Consider the following 18,554-nt stretch of genomic DNA (forward strand, 5'->3'; position numbering starts at 1 on the left):
AGTTAAGACAAGCTAGTTCAGTGAAATTACTTAAAAGAAGACATCAAGCCCATTCAACATGTTACGTCTCTGGGAGAACACATTTAAAACGCTTTCAAATTTTCCTTTCTTCAGTTCAGTTGCTACAGCATGTTCCATACCACCTTTGAAAAGCTAAGTGGTTTTGCTTTCACTGTGAAAATTCATATATTTGTAAAGTGGAGCAGAGCTTGTATTTATTTCTTTAAATCTCGCCAGTGTACTAAGGAGAGATTTGGGGTAGGTGTAGAGAAGATGATTGCAAGAACATAAAAAAGCCTTTTGCTTCATATAATGAAACGTATTAAGAAAATCTGGTTTTTAATCTGGAAAAAAACTGTCAGTATTTTCCGATGTATCTGAGATGGTTACAGCTGCGGTCTCATTCCTTCAATGTTTTATATAAGGAACCCAGCGAGTGTGTTGGACATTACATAAATACAAATATACTGGGAAAAGCTTTACATTTTAACAGGTGTACGTGCAAGAAAAGAACAAGTTGGCTGGGAAATCAGGAGTTGTAAAAACATGTCTTTTTTTAATTGTAAGCAGTTGATGAACTGTTTCTTAAAGACCCTAATCCTGGAAACACCTTATGCTTATTTTTTATGCACAGGAGCAATCAAGAGTCAACTGAAGCACAGGTACGTACCTAAGTGTTTGCAGAATGAAGGCCAAAGACTACAAACTGGAAAACAGAGCTTTGTTCCCCAGCAATAGTTCTAGTTTGATCACTATGGACACCGTATCATTTTTAAAGCAGTTAACTGAGCGGTTATTCTCCTTTCTTGGGAAATTGAACATTTAGTCTAATGCATTTTCAGAAATCAGATCTAATTAAATCTAAATCAGTCACTTACCAATTAACAGGTTAAGTGAAGGCTTGCAGCTTGGAAACGCATGAAGTAAATCCAGCAAGCAAACATTAGAATCTCTAATAAAGCGTGTGTAATCAGAGGCTCCTTGTCTGCTGCAAAGCTCTTGAAGCCTCCGTTTTTCTCCCGCGTCACTGGTACATTCTACAAGAGCTCGCAAAAAAGCCTGCAGGGAAGAAAATAAGAGTGAAGGGTAAAAACCCTTGTCCATTTGGAAAAATGGTCACAAATCTGGGAAAAACTTGGGATACCTGGGGACAGGAAGCCTGACACGTTAATGGATAATATGATATATTTCCCCATGCACGCTTTCATTTACTATGAAAAATTTACATTTTTCTTTTTTCCTTTCTTTTTTTTTTTGTTGTTGTTTGGCTGCTCCTCTAATCTCTGGAACAAGCTAGCAGGTCAGAAAGTCCTATTTAGCCTGAGTTGGGGAGGGACAAATAAACAGGCACAACCCATTCCCTGGAAAATCCCAAATTTATGAAAGGCTTTCTTATTTATGTATTTGCACTTTACTTAAGTAAACAGCTCCATAACACAAATTAGTGCAAGACAAAACACCATTTGCTAAGTTACAGAAGCAGGAAAGGAATAATAAGAAGTCTTAGAAAAGGTATTACTGTAAATAAGGCATGATATTTAATGAGTCATGTAAATGTCGCTGTGGTGTTTTATTCCATACATTATGCCTATACAATGGTACTGCAACGTTTTCTTAAGAGAAAATTAAATTGAGCATTGTAAGATAAAGTAAAAATCAGACATAAATAGTTACAAGGTTTTTTCCAAAAGTAAGGTGGAAATAGACAGAGTGCATAACAGAAAAGTGATCCAAAACACCAAGCACAATCAGATGACATATTCTACACAATAGAATACTTGGAAAGTAATTTGAGTGTGCTCAAACACTGAGCTTCCAGACAATAGTTTTGAGTTACATAAAGCACACACTACACTGAACAAGGTAATAAAGCATATAGGTTATAACAACTGGCCTGGGCAATATTCCCCAGCCAGCACTCTCTGCCTACTCTTATTGTTGAGACAAATTTTCAAAATTGTTAAATGCAGTTTTGAAAAGGTTGAAACAATTGGAAAATTCTCTTCTCTTCTGCTGTGAAATCCACTAAATTGAGTGAAAAGGTCCTTCCAAAAACTGATTCCCCTCAGAGACCCAACTAACCCAACTGTTTAGCTGCAACCTTCACAAGAAGTTACCTTTAAAACATTTTTTGACAATACTAGAAATACGCAGGCATTTCCAGCCGCAAGCCTCCGGTTTTTTGCACGCACAGCATGAAAGGAAAATAATATTCACATGTTGTGAGAACAAATACTATACAAGCAAAAATCTGTCTTCAAACTCTGCCAGGTTACTGAAATACTGAAGAAATGCTTTAAAATTATTCAGAAGACATTATGGTATGTTTGCATAGAGCAACACGCGTATTTTCAGCGACAAAACTTGACAAATATGGCTCCCTCTGATTAGAAAGAAGGATTTCTCTAAAATGCCTATGGGGCCAGGTTCAGTCAGCCTTCCAGTTATTTGGCACCAAATATCTAATACTTTCCTATTTACTTCCAGACTAGTTATGAATCAAGGTATTGCAGAAAGGGAATAGAGATTTCAGTATCTCATAGTTTGCCAGATAAAGTACCAAAAGGGAAATTTCTCACAAGTAAAAACAGCAGTAAACAAATACAGTCCTTATTCACCAGGAAACATGGTAACTACACATGAAGCAAGGACAGATCTGTAAGAGCCCATACAACATAGAATTATGAAGGATTTCTCTTTAAAAACAACAAACACATAAATACCTTTTTGGGAATTGCTCTTATTTCCAGACACCAGGTTAGAATGAATTTCAGAGTGCTTCTTTCAGGGATGTGTTGTGGATGAGTTGCTCCTAGTTCAGTGGGAAAAAAACAAACAAAAAAAAAAACCCAAAAGAAAACGTGCATCTAAAAATGGCAGCACAGAATGCTTGTTCTGTCAAGAAATAAGAGTGATAAACTGCATTCATTTCGGTATGCTTGAGCCCCAGCTGGTTAGTGGAAATTATGAACTAAACAGCAAGCCAGTTTTCCAATGAGATATCAATGCCAATTTTCCAATGAAAAGTCAAACTCATCAGGAGAGAAAAAAAAAACAAAAAGAGGAGTATAATACACGAGTGTTCAAACAGATTTCATTGCTAGACCTCTCAAGGTTTTGCTGCCACTTTCCACCTTGAAGAAATTCAGAGGAATGCTTACCAGGAAAACAAACATCCACAGTTTTGCCCTCCATCAATAAGCACTCCTGAAAATTGGAACACAGGGAAGTTTTCTAATGATCTAACCAAAGGTGTACGCAGCCAGTGCCAAGCTGAAGCTTCTGAGGCCCAACAGACCCAGGGGTTTATATGCATTTTTATATGCATATATGTATTTATTATATTTTTATATATTTATTATTATATATATATTTATATGCATTTATATGACAAAACACCTTTAATTAATAAGCTCTACAGGTCCCAAAATTGTTTCCTTACAGACCCAACTTTCAGGGTGGGATTTCTCTTGACAATGTTTCTTGGCTTTGGCATCTAGCTACTGATTCTTACTATGCTTTTTTCCATGCTCAAGAGCCCTTTAATACTACAAAATTTTTGCTCCAAGAATATACCTATAATATATAACTTGCTAAATTACCTCTTTGTATCAGCATTACTTGACTGAACCCTTGCTACAAAGAATGAAATTTACTTTTAGAAGATAAGAGGATTGGCATAAATATAATGCAGGAAAGAAGCACTCATTTTCACATTTATATAAACTTCCTTTTCTTGAACATGCTGACAGTGTATTACAAGAAGTACTTAATCCTCTTCCTAGGTTGCTCATACATACTGTAAAAAAAAAAAATCAGCTACAGAAATCCAGTATTTGACCAACAGACTTTGTACCAGACTGCAAATTTCTGTTTTGTCCTCTCAGTTCAGATAATCTGCTTCATCAAAGAATTCACAGACTGAACAAAGAGAGATTGTGAACAAAATTCAGTGGAATTCCTGGCATAAATCTTGAAGATGCAGCAGAGGCACAGACTGCTGCTCATGCTCTTCTCCCAGGTTTTTCAGCTCTCTTCATTCAGTAAACCCACAACCATAACAATTTGCAGTAACTATTACAAATTCCTCAGGAATCTGAATGCAGTTAAGAGGCAACCAAGTCAAAAGCAAAACCACTCCGGAACATTGCTAGGAATTGCAAAGTTGCATTATAGAGCTGAATTCTTTGGTACAGATTGGCAATAATAGTACATGAAGTTATATTAACTTAATGTGTCTTTGCTCACCAGCACAAAGAAATAAATTTGGGATTTATCCTAAACCACTGAACTTCATAGCTGCGAAGCATGGAAGTCAGTGTACCAGCCATGATGGGAGATCAGTAGCAACATGCTAGGTCCTGGCCAAGTATCCAAGGCAAGTGTGAAAAGTCAGCATGATTTGCTCTGGGTCACCCAGGAGACCCAAGAGCAGAACAAAGAACTTTGATTCTCTGTGCTGCAATACAATGCTATGATTTTCCTTTCCATTATTAGTCATTAAGATTCACAAACAGGCATGCCATTTTACATATAAATGTTGCATAAATAACACGTATTTTCACCTTTTTTCCCTGATTAGTGCTACATTAGGCACCCAGAGGTGGAATAATCTGGATTATTTACACATAGGATTAGGGCACTGATATTCTAAGTTTCACTCAATTATTTTACCGACTTTGCCTTGGAACGACAGCTGGTTTAGTATACAAGAACAATCAAGGGGCTAAGCTATGTTCACTTGGCTCTACAGGCTCTGTTCCACATGGAAAGTGCTCTGGCACTGATGAACTCAAAGTGCCCTGTTAGGGCAGCTTTACATCCTTCCTGCAACACCAGTATAGCAGAAGAAAGGGAACTACTGTAGGCAGGAAGCAGAGAATCTCTCTCTGTGCCTATTCAAGGAAACCTTCACTTTGAACATGCTGTTGAAATCATCTTTAACTTACAGAGAGATATTCAAATTTTATGCAGCCAGATGGCAGGACTCTGATTGGCACTGAAAAACCTACTAGCCTACAGGAAGGACAAAATCTCAAGCCCGCCTTCCTATGAAAATCTGATGCCTTTGGCCCTTCATTACCTCCTCCTTCACTATACCCTTCCCTTTCAATTGTTTCCTTTGCAAATGTGCTTGATTCTGTAAAATGAGTAAAGTGTGTGAACAGAGTAGCACACCTGTAAAATTCCCCCACACCACCCAATCTCTTGCTTCTTGCCTGTGCACAGTTGTTGGGCCCTGGACAGCGTGACACTGCCTTGAGCTTGAGTGTGCTCGGGACCAGCCCTGATCCAAAGAGAGATTGTTACAAAGCTAGGACCCTCCTGGGACCTTTTTTTTTTTTTTCTGGTGGAGTGAGGAGGCAGGAAGAAACAGGTGTGCTTGGAGGGGGTCTGCCCCAGAGGAACAAGGACAATGGCGGTTCCCCAAGAGGGTCAGTGCAGGGGGAGGGGGTTCAGCACAGTGGGGCTAGATAACAGCCAGACCAGCCCTGCAGATGAAGGGCTCAACCCCAGTGCAGGGACGAGGCTGTAACTGATACTGGCTCTGCACCAAATCTAATCGGTGACCCCTCCCAGCAGAGGTTAGTTACTGGAGTGGGGGTCAAGGACAGGGATCAGCTGGGCCTGGACTTCCCATAGGCTATGTTACACCATGGCCTGTCATGTAATCTCACCTCATTAACAAGTAAGTTACTCACCAGCTCCAACAACAGGGGTCCATTTACATCTCACACTTAAGTGTGCAACTGGTGTTGCACTCAATGGTGCAGGGAATCTCACCATGGGAACTGATTTACCCATAGGCTGGAACAACAAAGAGCCCTGGCCTGTCCTGCAGACCTAAAGGCACAACTCAGCAGCACCATTAAGGCACCAACTGCAAGGCAAGAGAAGAGTAACTCTCTCAGGTCCAGCTGGCAGTACATGGGCATACCTTGAACCTGCAGCTACTGCTTCTGAGAATGGGATCATAAGACTCAGCAGAACAGACCCACATAGACCTACAAGCCCTTTAAAAGGCACCTTGCAGCAGCACTAAATCTTTCTGCTTCAGGAGTGTGGCCCTCTTAGGATGTAAACCAGATTGATGTGAAGTACTGCGCAAGGAGAGATTTTACTTTCAAGTGGGGGATCGTTAGGTTATGTGATTAAAGACTCATCTCCATAAACTTGAAGAAGCACAGAGGAAGAATGAAATGGATGAATGCCAATGCCAGGCCCAAGTTCCCAGTCAGAAGCTAGCTCTTCTACAGTAAAACAAGCAGCAGCATTCCATGCGTCCTCTCTAATTTAACACATCTCTATGACTTCCAACATGCCTCCATGAAATGACAGCTGTGTCCTGATACTAAAGATAAAAACAGTCAAAACTATGCATACCAACTACTACCAACAAAGAAAAGAGCATTTGTTCATGACCTGTGCATCACACCATACCTTTCTTTTTAGTGCCCTGCTTAACCTTTACACAAACGAAGTACTCTCCTTTTTCAGAAAGTCCCAAGACGTGAAGAAGTTCTTCTACCTCATTGACATTGTTGGGACATATTACACAGAAGGCATCTCCAGGCTGGTAGTCAAACACTGTACCCTGTTTTAAAATGTGAGATCACTTCCATTAAACTGTATCACAAACCAAGGCCAACAAGCATCCCCATTCCTAACAACAATCTTCCTACCAGTGCAGTAGCATGAAGTCTTATGTTCTTCTACTCTGTACTAGCACTTCGCTGTTTGAAGCACATCAGAAACTGAATACTCATGTTTTCTTTTTGGGTTTAACCTTACTAATTAAAAAAAAATCTTTCCTTATCTGGTTTAAATATTGGGACACTCTTTAATAAGAACTGCTTAGCAGCCTAAACAGAAGGAAAACAAATATGTGTTAAGAGGATGCATTACATAACCAGCCCAGATCGTTAATCACTGATGTACTTTGTTTTCTGGTTTGAAAATAGCAGAGAAATGAAGTCCTCACAATTAATGCAACTTCGTAAAGAGATACATGACCACTAAAAGAAAATTTCCGGTTTAAGCTATTTGATGAACTGTGACTGAAATGACCCAAACTGTTTTTATTTTCTGAAGGAAAAAAGAAAAACAACAAGAGAAGAGCACAGTGAAAGTTAAAAGGTATCTCAGATCTTAAGACCTAGATTCTGCTTAGTTGGCTGAGGCTCTTGTGCACAACTGCTGAAACCTTACTCAAGTTTCTGCCTGTTAGAGGAAAATACATAATTATACTTGCATCATTATATTTCCCTTACGCATCAGGTGAGGCTACCTGCATAGACAGACTGTTGAGAATGTTAGGAAAAAAAGGCAAAAAATGTTCACATTTTCAGTGGTTGCTGATGACAGGATACATGGATATATACAAATATAAGCAAAAAACCATGTCATCTCAGAGACTCAGTTGCTCAAAACTTAATAGACTCTATTTATAGATGAGATTTAAAGACGTCCCATGGATATGGACACAGATCAAGCTAATAGAGTCCAATAAAAGTTATTGCCAAAATCACAGTATCCGCAAGGCAATATTCTGCAAATTTGGAAAGCTGCTGAAAAGCAACATTTTTTTCCTTTTAAAGATTTCTTGTAAAATAATATTGAGCGCTCTCTGCCTTTCATCTTCAAACCAGTATATAAAATGTAATGTTCCCTGAATAAACTAAACCAGTTTTTACACCGAGGGTAACAGAGGTTGACAGTTTGAGTACTATGTTAACAAGTCCGAGCAAATGAATGCCAGAGGCAGAAACAGTACTCAAGAGATAACAATTCTTATTACTTGATCACACTAGTCACAGTATTACTTGTGTAAATTACCTACCACAAGGAATAGTCACAATTTACTACACAGTTTCTGAATATTCCCTAAGTTGTATACTTACAAACTGAAAGATCATTAATTTTCAATATTCCCTGCCTGCTCTTCTCCACTGCAAAATCCCTTCAAAAAGGTATTTCAGTCAATAAGATATCCATGGAACAACAAAGAAATCAATTTTGCACTTTATTTCTGTTTTGACTTCCATGGAGTCATACCTTTAAGTGAACAAATCAAGCTTTTCATTTACAAAACGCATCAGCCTAGACTGACATCCTGTTGTCTAGGGAATTATTTTTTCAATTTAAAAAGACAAATAAATAATAATTTTGCCACCAGTTTTTATCATAATACACACATGCTTTTTCACCCCTTATTTTTAACCCACTAAAGAAAAAGCCATCACTAACTTACTGCAATATCAAGTTCTAAGAGCAATGCAGTTTTCACCGCATCTTCTCTAGTGAGCTGAACTGCTTTTGTAACTGGCACTTCAAAGGTTGTTCCCTCTGAAATCAGTGAGGACAGATGTGGATTCTGAAAAAAAGGACATGAAAACTTACACTAAAAATGCAAATCAGCTGAATGACAGCTTACTATGACATACAATTAGTGTTGGTACAATTTCTTGGAAACAGTCTTAGAAAACAATTCAAAACAATGAGGAAAAACAGGAGTCTTCTATATACATACTCTTCTGCTCTACATTTTTAAAAAATCACATCCAAGCAGTAACAGGTGTGTATTCAACTGTAAAATGTCAACAGGCTTGAACAGTCTAATAGGCCTAAACTACTACCAAACGCAGCTAGCTGTTTCTTTTTTCAAGAGCTGCCTTGAAAATAGCCAATTAGAGAATGACATTGATGTTAAAACCCAGAAAACTCCCACTTAATTTAAGGATTACTAGGTGTACAGAACAGATGTTAGAACAGAAGCTATTTAAAAACATCATTGCAGACTTACAGATTAAGACTTTTGGGGTGCAGATGGAGCTATTATTACAGGCAATTTATAAGAGGAATTTTTAAAACTATAGTTAGAGCTAATCAGCAAACTCCAGACAACACAGCATCATGTTACACCACAACATTTCTACACATGTGAAAATGTGCCCCAAGAATTGTAAATGGGCACACCAAGTATAATTCCAGACCACCTCTGACAAAGTCTGTCACTTGAAGATCAGACTACAGCCCTCATTTCTCCATCACTATTGTCAGCAAGCTTCATCTGAGATCAATACAAAGAAAAATGAAGAGACACCAAATGTCCATAACAAATAGGAAGAAATTATTCTACCAATACAAGAATATCAGTAAATCTGAAGATTTCTTATGTATTTAAAAAAGAAAAAAAAAAAAAAAAGGAGCCAGGAGAATCACTTGAGACCAATGGTTAGAAGTTTTACTATTCTCCTAAAATTTTGACATGGTGATTAACAGCTTGGGCCATATCAAGCTATTGTACCTCAGCTGGACTGTGATAACTGCCTACATTCACATCCTCTCCAAGTGAAGTTCAAGGCATAATGAGATCAAGATTTAGGCTAAATTGTATTATCTTAGATTTGCCACAAAGGCTTAAGATGCAGACGATTACTGCTCTGCTACTAATAAGCAGCACCTTGTTAATTCAACCTTGACACTCAACAGCCAGGACCATATAAGTAACTAGAGAGACGAAATACCCAGCCTTCTTTCAATGGCAGGGAGTCTCCTTCCAGAGATATCCAAACCTCAAGCTGATGCATTTCAAAACAAGCCAACTTCAGCTGTGCTTGGCAAAAAACTACCCATGGCTGTTGCAATGTAAGACACTGGAATCATAGAACAGTTTCAGTTGGAAGGGACCTTTAAAGGTCACCTAGTCAAACCCTTCTGCATTGAGCAGAGACATCTTCAACTAGATCAGGTTGCTCAGAGCCCCGTCCAACTTGTCCTTGAATGTTTCCAGATATGGGGCATCTACCATCTCTCTGGGCAACCTGTTCCAGTGTATCACCACCCTCATACTAAAAATTTTTTCCCTTATATCCAGTCTAAATCTACACTCCTTTAGTTTAAAACCATTACCCCTTGTCCTATCACAACAGGCCTTGCTAAAGACATTGCTCCCATCCTTCCTATAGGCCCCCTTCAAGTACTGAAAGGCTGCAACAAGGTCTCTCTGCAGCCTTCTCTTCTCCAGGCTGAGCAACCCCAGCTCTTTCAGCCCGTCTTCACAGGAGAGGTGCTTCAGCCCTCAGATCGTTTTTGTGGCCCTCCTCTGGACCTGCTTCAACAGTTCCATGTCCTTACTGTGCTGGGGGCTCCTGAACTGGATGCAGCACTGCAGGTGGGGTCTCACCAGAGCAGAGAAGAAGGGCAGAATCACCCCCCTTACCTGCTCGCCACACTTCTTTTGATGCAGCCCAGGATGTGGTTGTCCTTCTGGGCTGTGAGCGCACACTGTTTCTGGGCTGCGAGTGCTCATGTACAGCTTTTCGTTCACCAGTAACCCTAAGTCCTCCTCCTCAGGGCTGCTCTCAATCTCTTGATCCCCCAGCCTGTACCGACACCAGGGGTTGCCCCGACCCAGGTGCAGGACCTCGCACTTGGCCTTGTTGAACCTCATGAGGTTCTCACAGGCCCACCTCTCCAGCTTGTCCAGGTCTCTCTGGATGACATCCCATCCTTCTGGCATGTCAACTGCACCACTCAGCTTGGTGTCATCTGCAAACTTGCTGAGGGTGCACTCGATCCCACTATGTCATTGATGAAGAAGGACATGAATTGTGTCTCACTTGTAAAAAACAGACATGACCCTACATGTGCCCTACCTGTTGACAAGGTCTAGCCAACTACGTCAAGTCAAAAATAGCAGCAAAGGAAAAAAAGCCCAAACCTGCATTTGATTCTTTCCAAAGCTCAAGACAATCATCTGTCTTTATTCCTGAAATCTGGACTATAATCTTTAATCTGTCACTGAATTCCAGATTAGCAGATTCAGCTTTTTCTAATTGCTGCTCAAAAGCAAAATATACTTTTTTTTCTATTTACAGAAAAGTTAAGGTATCAATATTAGAACCTGATCAATTACTTCAGAGATCAGCCTGAATATATATGACTTTAAATTACTTTAATACTATGACTTTAAAATAAGAAAATGGGCTCTTTTAACCACTATAGCACCAGTTTCAACCCAACTATTAGTGTTTAATTGAAAAGTACCTCTAAATCATAAATCTTTATTTCAGTAATTTGTACCAGTAATTTGTACCAGTACTTAAGGGGCAGCTACAAAGAAGATGGAGACTCCCTTTTTACATGGAGTCACATGGAGAGGACAAGGGGGAATGGACACAAGTTGCTCTTGGGGACATTCTGATTGGGCACCAGAGGGAAATTTTTCACACTGAGGACAGTCAACCATTGGAATAATCTCCCCAGGGAAGTGGTTGACTCGGCCACGTTGGACACCTTCAAGAGTCGTCTGGACAGGGTGCTGGGCCATCTTGTCTAGGCTGGGCTCTTCCTAGAAAGGTTGGACTAGATGATCCCCGAGGTCCCTTCCAACCTGTGGTTCTGTGTGTGATTCTGTGTGTGAATTGTTTAATTCAACAATCTGAACAAAACCAACCACAATATGAGGTCTAAAAGAAAAGCAAAGTTATCCAGTGTTTAAACACATATAACTCTTACATAATTTTATTGGCTAGACTAAATGATTCTCTCAGAATTACCATTGACACTGTCAGAGAAAGTGTCAGGGCCCTGAGGATACTAATGGGCTTTCATGGTCCTGACCAGCCTCAGCCAGAGGACTCTACCCCACCTCTGTTCATGGGCCCACAAGTCCCCTCTCAGCTCAGCCCTGGTCTTCAATTCCTGCCTGAGCTACATCACAGGAGCACTGGTCAGCAGCTCAGCCACCACCATACCCATGGCTGGCCACAGATGCTGTTGAGCCAAGCCTGGATCTGCAGACCAACTTCCTGGCTTAGCCCCAGACCTGCCTCATTCCCACAAACTTGTCTGATGATCTGCACTCTTGGCTGATCCTGGCTGCCATCTCCTGGTTTGCCTTGCTTGGGTATTGGGTAACAGAGCTGGCTGTGTTACCACCCTCAGCTCCTGGCTCCTTGTCCCTTAAAGAGCCGCCAGCCTTCATGACTCCCTCACACAGACAACCAAAACATCTAGCCTCTGGCAGGCAACCAGAAAAGTCTGAGTCATGCTTTTCAGTTCACTTTGATCACTAAACATGCCAAGTGGAGATGATCACCAGCTCATGCTGATTCTCCTCTTTGTACAGCAGGTCTTTATTTAACATGGCTTCACATGAAAAGCACACTGCCTTTCAATCTGCAGTTCATCTTCTGTTTCCAATAGTAAAATTATGATCATGTTTTTACAATGACAGGTTTCTCTGTTACTAAATACGCAGTAAGATTTTGAACAACTTTACACCCTCTTGAGGCATTCTGCAAGTACTAAAAATTTGAACAGAAATTGTACTGTATTCCTTTCTACAGAAAGATGTTTTCACCATCCTAACATAAGCCACTGAGGATTTTAATTCTTCCATTCCTGGCACTGCAATGCCATTCCTTTATCAAATTATTATTTAGCTAAACTACACTTTTACATCTGTGTCCGTAACTCATACGGTGGTAACTACATTTTAGCCTTATAGATGGACCTTCCACTTACAATTCAAAAGCCTCCTGCGTTTGGGGACGTTATCTCCTTCATATAGGATCCACTTGGTCTTTTGAGCCATATGTAGGATTTTACACTCGTGCTCCTACCAGAGCTGGATACATTCATCACTCAAAGTGAAGTCCTTACCTCACCATGGGTGTCCTGAAACTGCACCTCTATATATTCTGGGGGCAAGGCAGGAATATTAAGAGCAGACTGAGAGACAGGAGGGACAGAATGAACAAGTGAAGGTTCGGTGTCTCTAGCTGAAGCCACAAGATGGATGTCAACCAGTTTCTGTGTCAGAACATCAGAACTCTTCACTCTTTCATCTTCTAGCTTCAAGTTCTGTACTTCTGAGCTTAAGTTTAGTTCATGCCTGATCTGCGGGGCTGCAGAGGGGGAGCTAGAAACAGCATCAGTGCTCATGCCTTCTTTTTCTTTCTGCAACTGAAACGCTTCCTTAAGGGCAAGCCAAAGTCCATCAATCCAAGGATCAACCACTAGTTCCAAACTGGGGAGGGAAGGAAAAAACAAGGAGAAAGGAATGGTTGACTTACTGGACTGTTAATTTACAAATAATGAAAAAAAAACCAAAAGCTAAACACACTATTAATTTTCCATTTTTAATATATATATATCTGCAGCTGTTACCAAGATGAATTTTCTGTTAAAAAAATATTTTCATTTAATTCCTACCACTATGTAAATTTATGGAGTCTTGAGTGTGTATCTCGAATGTGTAACAGCCTCGCTCTTCTTCCAGTTTCTCATTTTTATTTCCTTACGCTGAACTTTATGAGATGATGTTGAAGGGATGTTAGCAAAATATGCAACTTTTCACTGTGCAACAGCAACATCAATATCTTACATTAATGTTCCATTGTTATTATTTTACGGTTATGGCAATGTTTGTGTTCAGTTGTCTCATATCATCACGCACAGAACCAATATAATCTGCAGTTCAAAATAAATAAGCCAAGACTGCAGCCTATCGGCCGGAAAGAGCAACAAAACAGTTGTTGTCTTACACAATTCCTCTATGGCAAATCAAAAAAACCTTCTTACATAATTCCTCTACAGTGATTAAAAAACCCCAAACAACAAAAAACCCAAACTCACAAATTTAACCAAATTCATATGTAATTATTGCATCTTGAAGAAATAAAATCCAAACTCATTCAGCTCTTACCCTACACAATCATCTGCTAATCCTGTGTCGTAGAAGTGCTGGGCACCAAGTTCTTGAAGTCGTCTGTCTACTGTCTTTCCACCATTACAAAAGAATGCGTACTCTGAGTCTCCCAGACCTAGCAAATTCAAGGAAAGAGGAATCATGTCAATCAGCCAGTCATCCAGGCTACACAGACAAAGGTCTGCAAAGAAAACACAGGATTTTCTTGCAGGCAGACAAAAGAATCTAATATAGCAAAGTGCACATTACCACAACACTTTATGACCTTCAAAAAAGAATTGTTTTTCCCAAAGTAGAGCTGAAAAAGTGGTTCCTCCTTCACAAATGTGAGAGACGGAATTTCTCTGAAAACACTTTGTTTTCAATACTTCACATTTCAGAAGAATGTTGTTTTAGTTTGAGGCTTTTAAAAAAATTCCAAACCCACTCTTACAGGAAAAATGTAAGGACCTGAAATAATTAGGAAAAGAGTGAAACTGAAACTGTATGTGAATTACCAAAAGAAGTTATCTCACCTTCAGGTTTAAATGGTTAATATATATCAACAACATAAGGGAGAGAGTATTAAAAGTAATTTAAAAATACTGGAACCCTGGGGAGGGTGTGTGTGTGGGTGTGAATCAAACACAGGAACGATTTTGAACAATATGAAATAAGAAACGTAGGAAAATGTGCACAAAGGAATCTGATTTCTGGGGGGGAGGATGTTGGATCAGAAATTCCTTTGTAGATCTCATTTTCACTGCACTGAGTTCTTCCGCCCTCTAACAGTCCTGAAGATGTTCCGTTAGAAGCAGATGCTCTTTGTTATCAGTTAAACTTTATTATCCGTGGACTCAGGAGGTATGCTCACGGAGGACCTGAGATTTTAAGAGATCAACTAAACGACTGACCCACCCTCAAAGCGATCAACTACACATACCTCATCCTTAACAACTACTTATCTAACAAACCCAAAGACCACTGGTTACGTAGTCTTCACAAATTCTGTAAGTAATCCACACCACTGTTTCACTATCTTAACGATTACGTTTTTTTCACAGCCTGACACCTTCTTGTGTACAATTTCAAACCACTAGATATTTATCATCCCCACCTAACAAGGGACTATTCCTTTCTCCTTCACAACAGCCTTATTTTAATTTTTCCTTTTTTTTTTTTTTTTTTAAAAGACTTCTGCTCCCTCTCAGGAATGGTACTTAGGGGTAACATTTCATCGAACAAGCTGAAATGGATACTGTGAATGTATTTTAAGACTGATAACTTTTTAGACTAGAAACACAAAACATGTTATAACTTAAGACACTATAACAGTATCTTTTACAACAAAAGTCAGTACTAATAAAATGCTTATGTTTATGCATATATGCATTCAGTCAGCTATGAAAAACCTAACCATTTCACAAACTGTAATGCATAACCAGGTAATAGCTTAACATCTCAAAATGTTACATGATTAGGATGCATATATTTCAGGCTTCCACATTATATATCCACTAGAAATTTCCTCCTAGTGAATACTTTCCTTAGTAGAAACCTATCAACTTGTCAGGCAAAAATAATCCAGCTTCAACTAGAGGTTTCCGGAGTTTGTTTAAACACAATCTGAAAACTCAAAAAACTGACCTTACCATAAACCCCAAGATATATCAGTTGCATTTTGCCAAATCTGTATTTTGCATATCAATCTTTAACCTGAAGTTACATTCCTTCTACTGACGAATATAACATTAAAAGTTTTAAAAATTACTGCAAATTTAAAGGGATAGGATGATCTTAAAACCTTATTTTTTAAGAACGTTTTATAATACCTTTCCCTCTGAATAGAAAAATGCCCAATTACTCGAAAGTCAATTAAACTCAACTAGTCCATAGAGACTTGACACAAAATTAAAACTTCAACAATTTTAGATAGCTTATGCAAATAGTTTTGTTTATGCAAAGAAAACTAAATGATGAAAAAATTAAATTGGTAGCTTACACTCAGATCCTTTCTGTGCCACTTTTCCTTTATGGCTCATAGAGGACGTTACACAGAAAATCTGCTCATGTTATAAAAACAAATGCTATATAAGCACTTAAATAAACCCCAAACAACTTATTCACAAGTAAAAAGTATAAATATTATTCACTGACAGACAAGTGCTGCAATAATATGGAAATTACTAAATCACCTAACAATCCATACTGGAGATGTGCAAAATGATCAGGTGGCAAGCTCGTGTCTTTAATCTTCTTTACAAACTTGCGGGCAGTGTCTGGTGGGTCTCCCGTACCAGTAGTGGAAATAACAATAACTACAGGATCCTTTTCCGTTTCCAAGTTATACTGTAAGCAACAGAACAAGTAAGTTACAAGGTGCTATGTGATACGTATTTGTGGCCTTAGCTATTACCTTCCACCCTCCTTTTTCCCCAAAGGTACACAGAAAAAATGTTTAATCTCATTTTACTTGTATTAAACCACAGAAAGTCTTTCAAGTAGTTATAAGTCATTTTGGGGATGCAACTTATAACCCTGGCTGGAGTTTTCAAGACCACACTGTGTAAAGCCCCGAGGAACCTGCTTTGATCTCAGCTGACCCTGCTGCAAGATGACCTCATGAAGTTCCTTCCAACCTGAATTATCCTATAATCCCATACGCAAATGTTGAAGGGCAGCATTTTGAGCAGATTAGTACACACGCGAAGAATACTTTGCAACTGCGCTCAGCTTAAATGCACAACTCTTACAGTATTTCCTTTGTCAAGTGGATAAAGTATTTTTGTATGTACGATCACAATCACACAGTTAGCCATAATCCCAATAATTTCTCACAGATAACTGGGGTGTGGCCATACAAACTGTGGGAATAATTTCTAAGTTCCATCAGGGATCATTCGGTTCTGTCTGATAACTTCCATGTTACATCTGTCTTGGCCACAAAAAATCCCCCTGTGCTCTGGGGGACCTAAGATAGCTCTGAACAGAGATAACCAGTCACCATGCTCTACAGTCTGATTCATTTTGGCCCCTTCACCCTGCCCCCAATTCATTTCTCTCCCCTCTGCTAACACCAGTCTTTCACATTTCCAATGGTTTTATGGGTGATACTCCCATTATACCAGGTCAACAAGAACTGCCTATATTAGGGATTGTACGTCAGTTCCATAAATTCAGGTCTTGTGTGACAATTTATTGCTCCTGAAGTAAAAAGCATTCTTTTTCTTTGACTATTCCAGCTTTCCATTGATAATGGGCTGCAGCACTGTGCTCGTGTGCTGACTGCCAGGTCACCCGCACAACACACTCTCACAGCACCTCCAGGCTACAGGTTTTGAATCACACAGACAGCTAGCGACCTACCTGAAACAGGACTCCACAGAATCAGACACCTTGTTTGGGAGTGACCTCTGGAGGTCACCTAGTCCCAGCCCATGCTCCATGTGGGACTACCTGCCAACGCTGCATTAGGTCAGCTATGACTCTGGCTGAATTTTGAAAACTTTCAAGGATAAAGATTCTGCTTTTCTGGGCAGCCTCTTCCAACAAGAACAACTTCCCCACTAGTGTCAAATCTGAGTTTATCAGGCTGCACTCAGTGGATTTTGCCTCCTGTTGCAGTCTTCTGCTGCCAAGAAGTGTTTGGCTCCAGTGGGCTGCTATTAGGTCACTCCTTAGCCTCCTTTTTGGCATAATAAGCAACCCAAGGTCCTTCTATTGCTCCCTGTAGGCTTCAGTTTAAACTCTCTCCCAGCATTCCAAGTTTAATAAAATAGTAGGGTTATGAGAAAATATATATAAAAATGGGAAGAGATGCTAGGCTTCATTTCAAGCAGTTTCAGGACTGCAATTCAAAACTTCAGAGTATGAGGAGTTATGTTCCAAACACTTCACTCAATAAATCACTCAAACCTTATCCCTGCCTCAAGCCATGTAAAAAGTTACCCCTTACATCTACAAACCAAAAAGGTTGGGAATACAAAGAAATAGAGTATCAAGGGGTTTTGCTGTTGTCATTTTTCCAAAACCTTCCTGAAGAACCTAAAAGCAGTTGCATGGAGCAACTTAAACTGTCATCTGGAACAATGTCTAATCCCATTTGACAGTGGTCAGATGCAACCCAACTGGGTTGCAGTAAGCCAGATTTTCAAAACTTCCACAGCTGATTTGAAAAGTACAAATACAATAGACTCTGCAGTGCATTGCCACAGGTGACTACTGCATTTACAAACAAAAGCAAATTTATCAAGTAAAAAGGGTCTACTAGTATCACATAAAAATTTACCATAAATCGTGTTCCATTAAAAAAAAAAGATACAAGCCTAGAAAGTAAGAAGTAGTGTATTAGAACAGATGTATCATTGGTTCACTAAACTCTTGCTCCACTGCACATTCTCCTATGCAATCTTAAAAGACCTTTTGGAAGCCAAACGTTTGGCGACAGAGGTCCTGCATTAATTTGCGTCAATTACTGGGAGGTCTGATATATCACTAGACCAACAAGAGCCTTACGCAGTTAGTTTTTTACCCTACTTTCCACTTCTTCCTATATCCTTAGTGTTACAGCTTTGTCCCATTCTTTCTCTTTCCTTCAGTAGTACTCAGCTGAGGGCAGCAGCGCCACAACAGCAGAGCGCAGCATGTTCAAGCTGTGAATGATTGCTGAAGGAAGAGGATGGGATCAGGCACCCAGATATATCCTGTCCAGAGCAATACACATCATGGCAAATGTGCTTATTCAGATACCTCATCCAAGGCTGACTACATGCACTGTCACCCAAGATGATCTCCGTTTAGCCCCCTCTTACTGTTCCTACCTCACTTCCACTTCATTTCAGTCTTTCAAGCATAAAAA

At 39.6% G+C, this 18,554-nt stretch overlaps 1 protein-coding gene across 5 annotated transcripts in view; it reads right to left on the bottom strand.

Annotated features, from left to right (window-relative positions):
* The window catches only part of MTRR (5-methyltetrahydrofolate-homocysteine methyltransferase reductase), a 32,172-nt gene that overhangs the window by 7,733 nt on the left and 5,885 nt on the right, over positions 1-18,554 (bottom strand). For all 5 annotated transcript variants that reach the window (XM_075084307.1, XM_075084303.1, XM_075084304.1 and 2 more), the window contains 7 exons: positions 15,892-16,045; positions 13,715-13,832; positions 12,670-13,036; positions 8,252-8,374; positions 6,442-6,595; positions 2,724-2,812; positions 879-1,059 (listed from right to left, as the gene is read on the bottom strand). In XM_075084307.1, the coding sequence (XP_074940408.1) occupies positions 879-1,059; positions 2,724-2,812; positions 6,442-6,595; positions 8,252-8,374; positions 12,670-13,036; positions 13,715-13,832; positions 15,892-16,045 (1,186 nt within the window). The remainder of the gene's footprint in view (positions 1-878; positions 1,060-2,723; positions 2,813-6,441; positions 6,596-8,251; positions 8,375-12,669; positions 13,037-13,714; positions 13,833-15,891; positions 16,046-18,554) is intronic.

Source organism: Phalacrocorax aristotelis, chromosome 2 (assembly GCF_949628215.1).
Source record: "Phalacrocorax aristotelis chromosome 2, bGulAri2.1, whole genome shotgun sequence".
Taxonomy (NCBI): domain Eukaryota; kingdom Metazoa; phylum Chordata; class Aves; order Suliformes; family Phalacrocoracidae; genus Phalacrocorax; species Phalacrocorax aristotelis.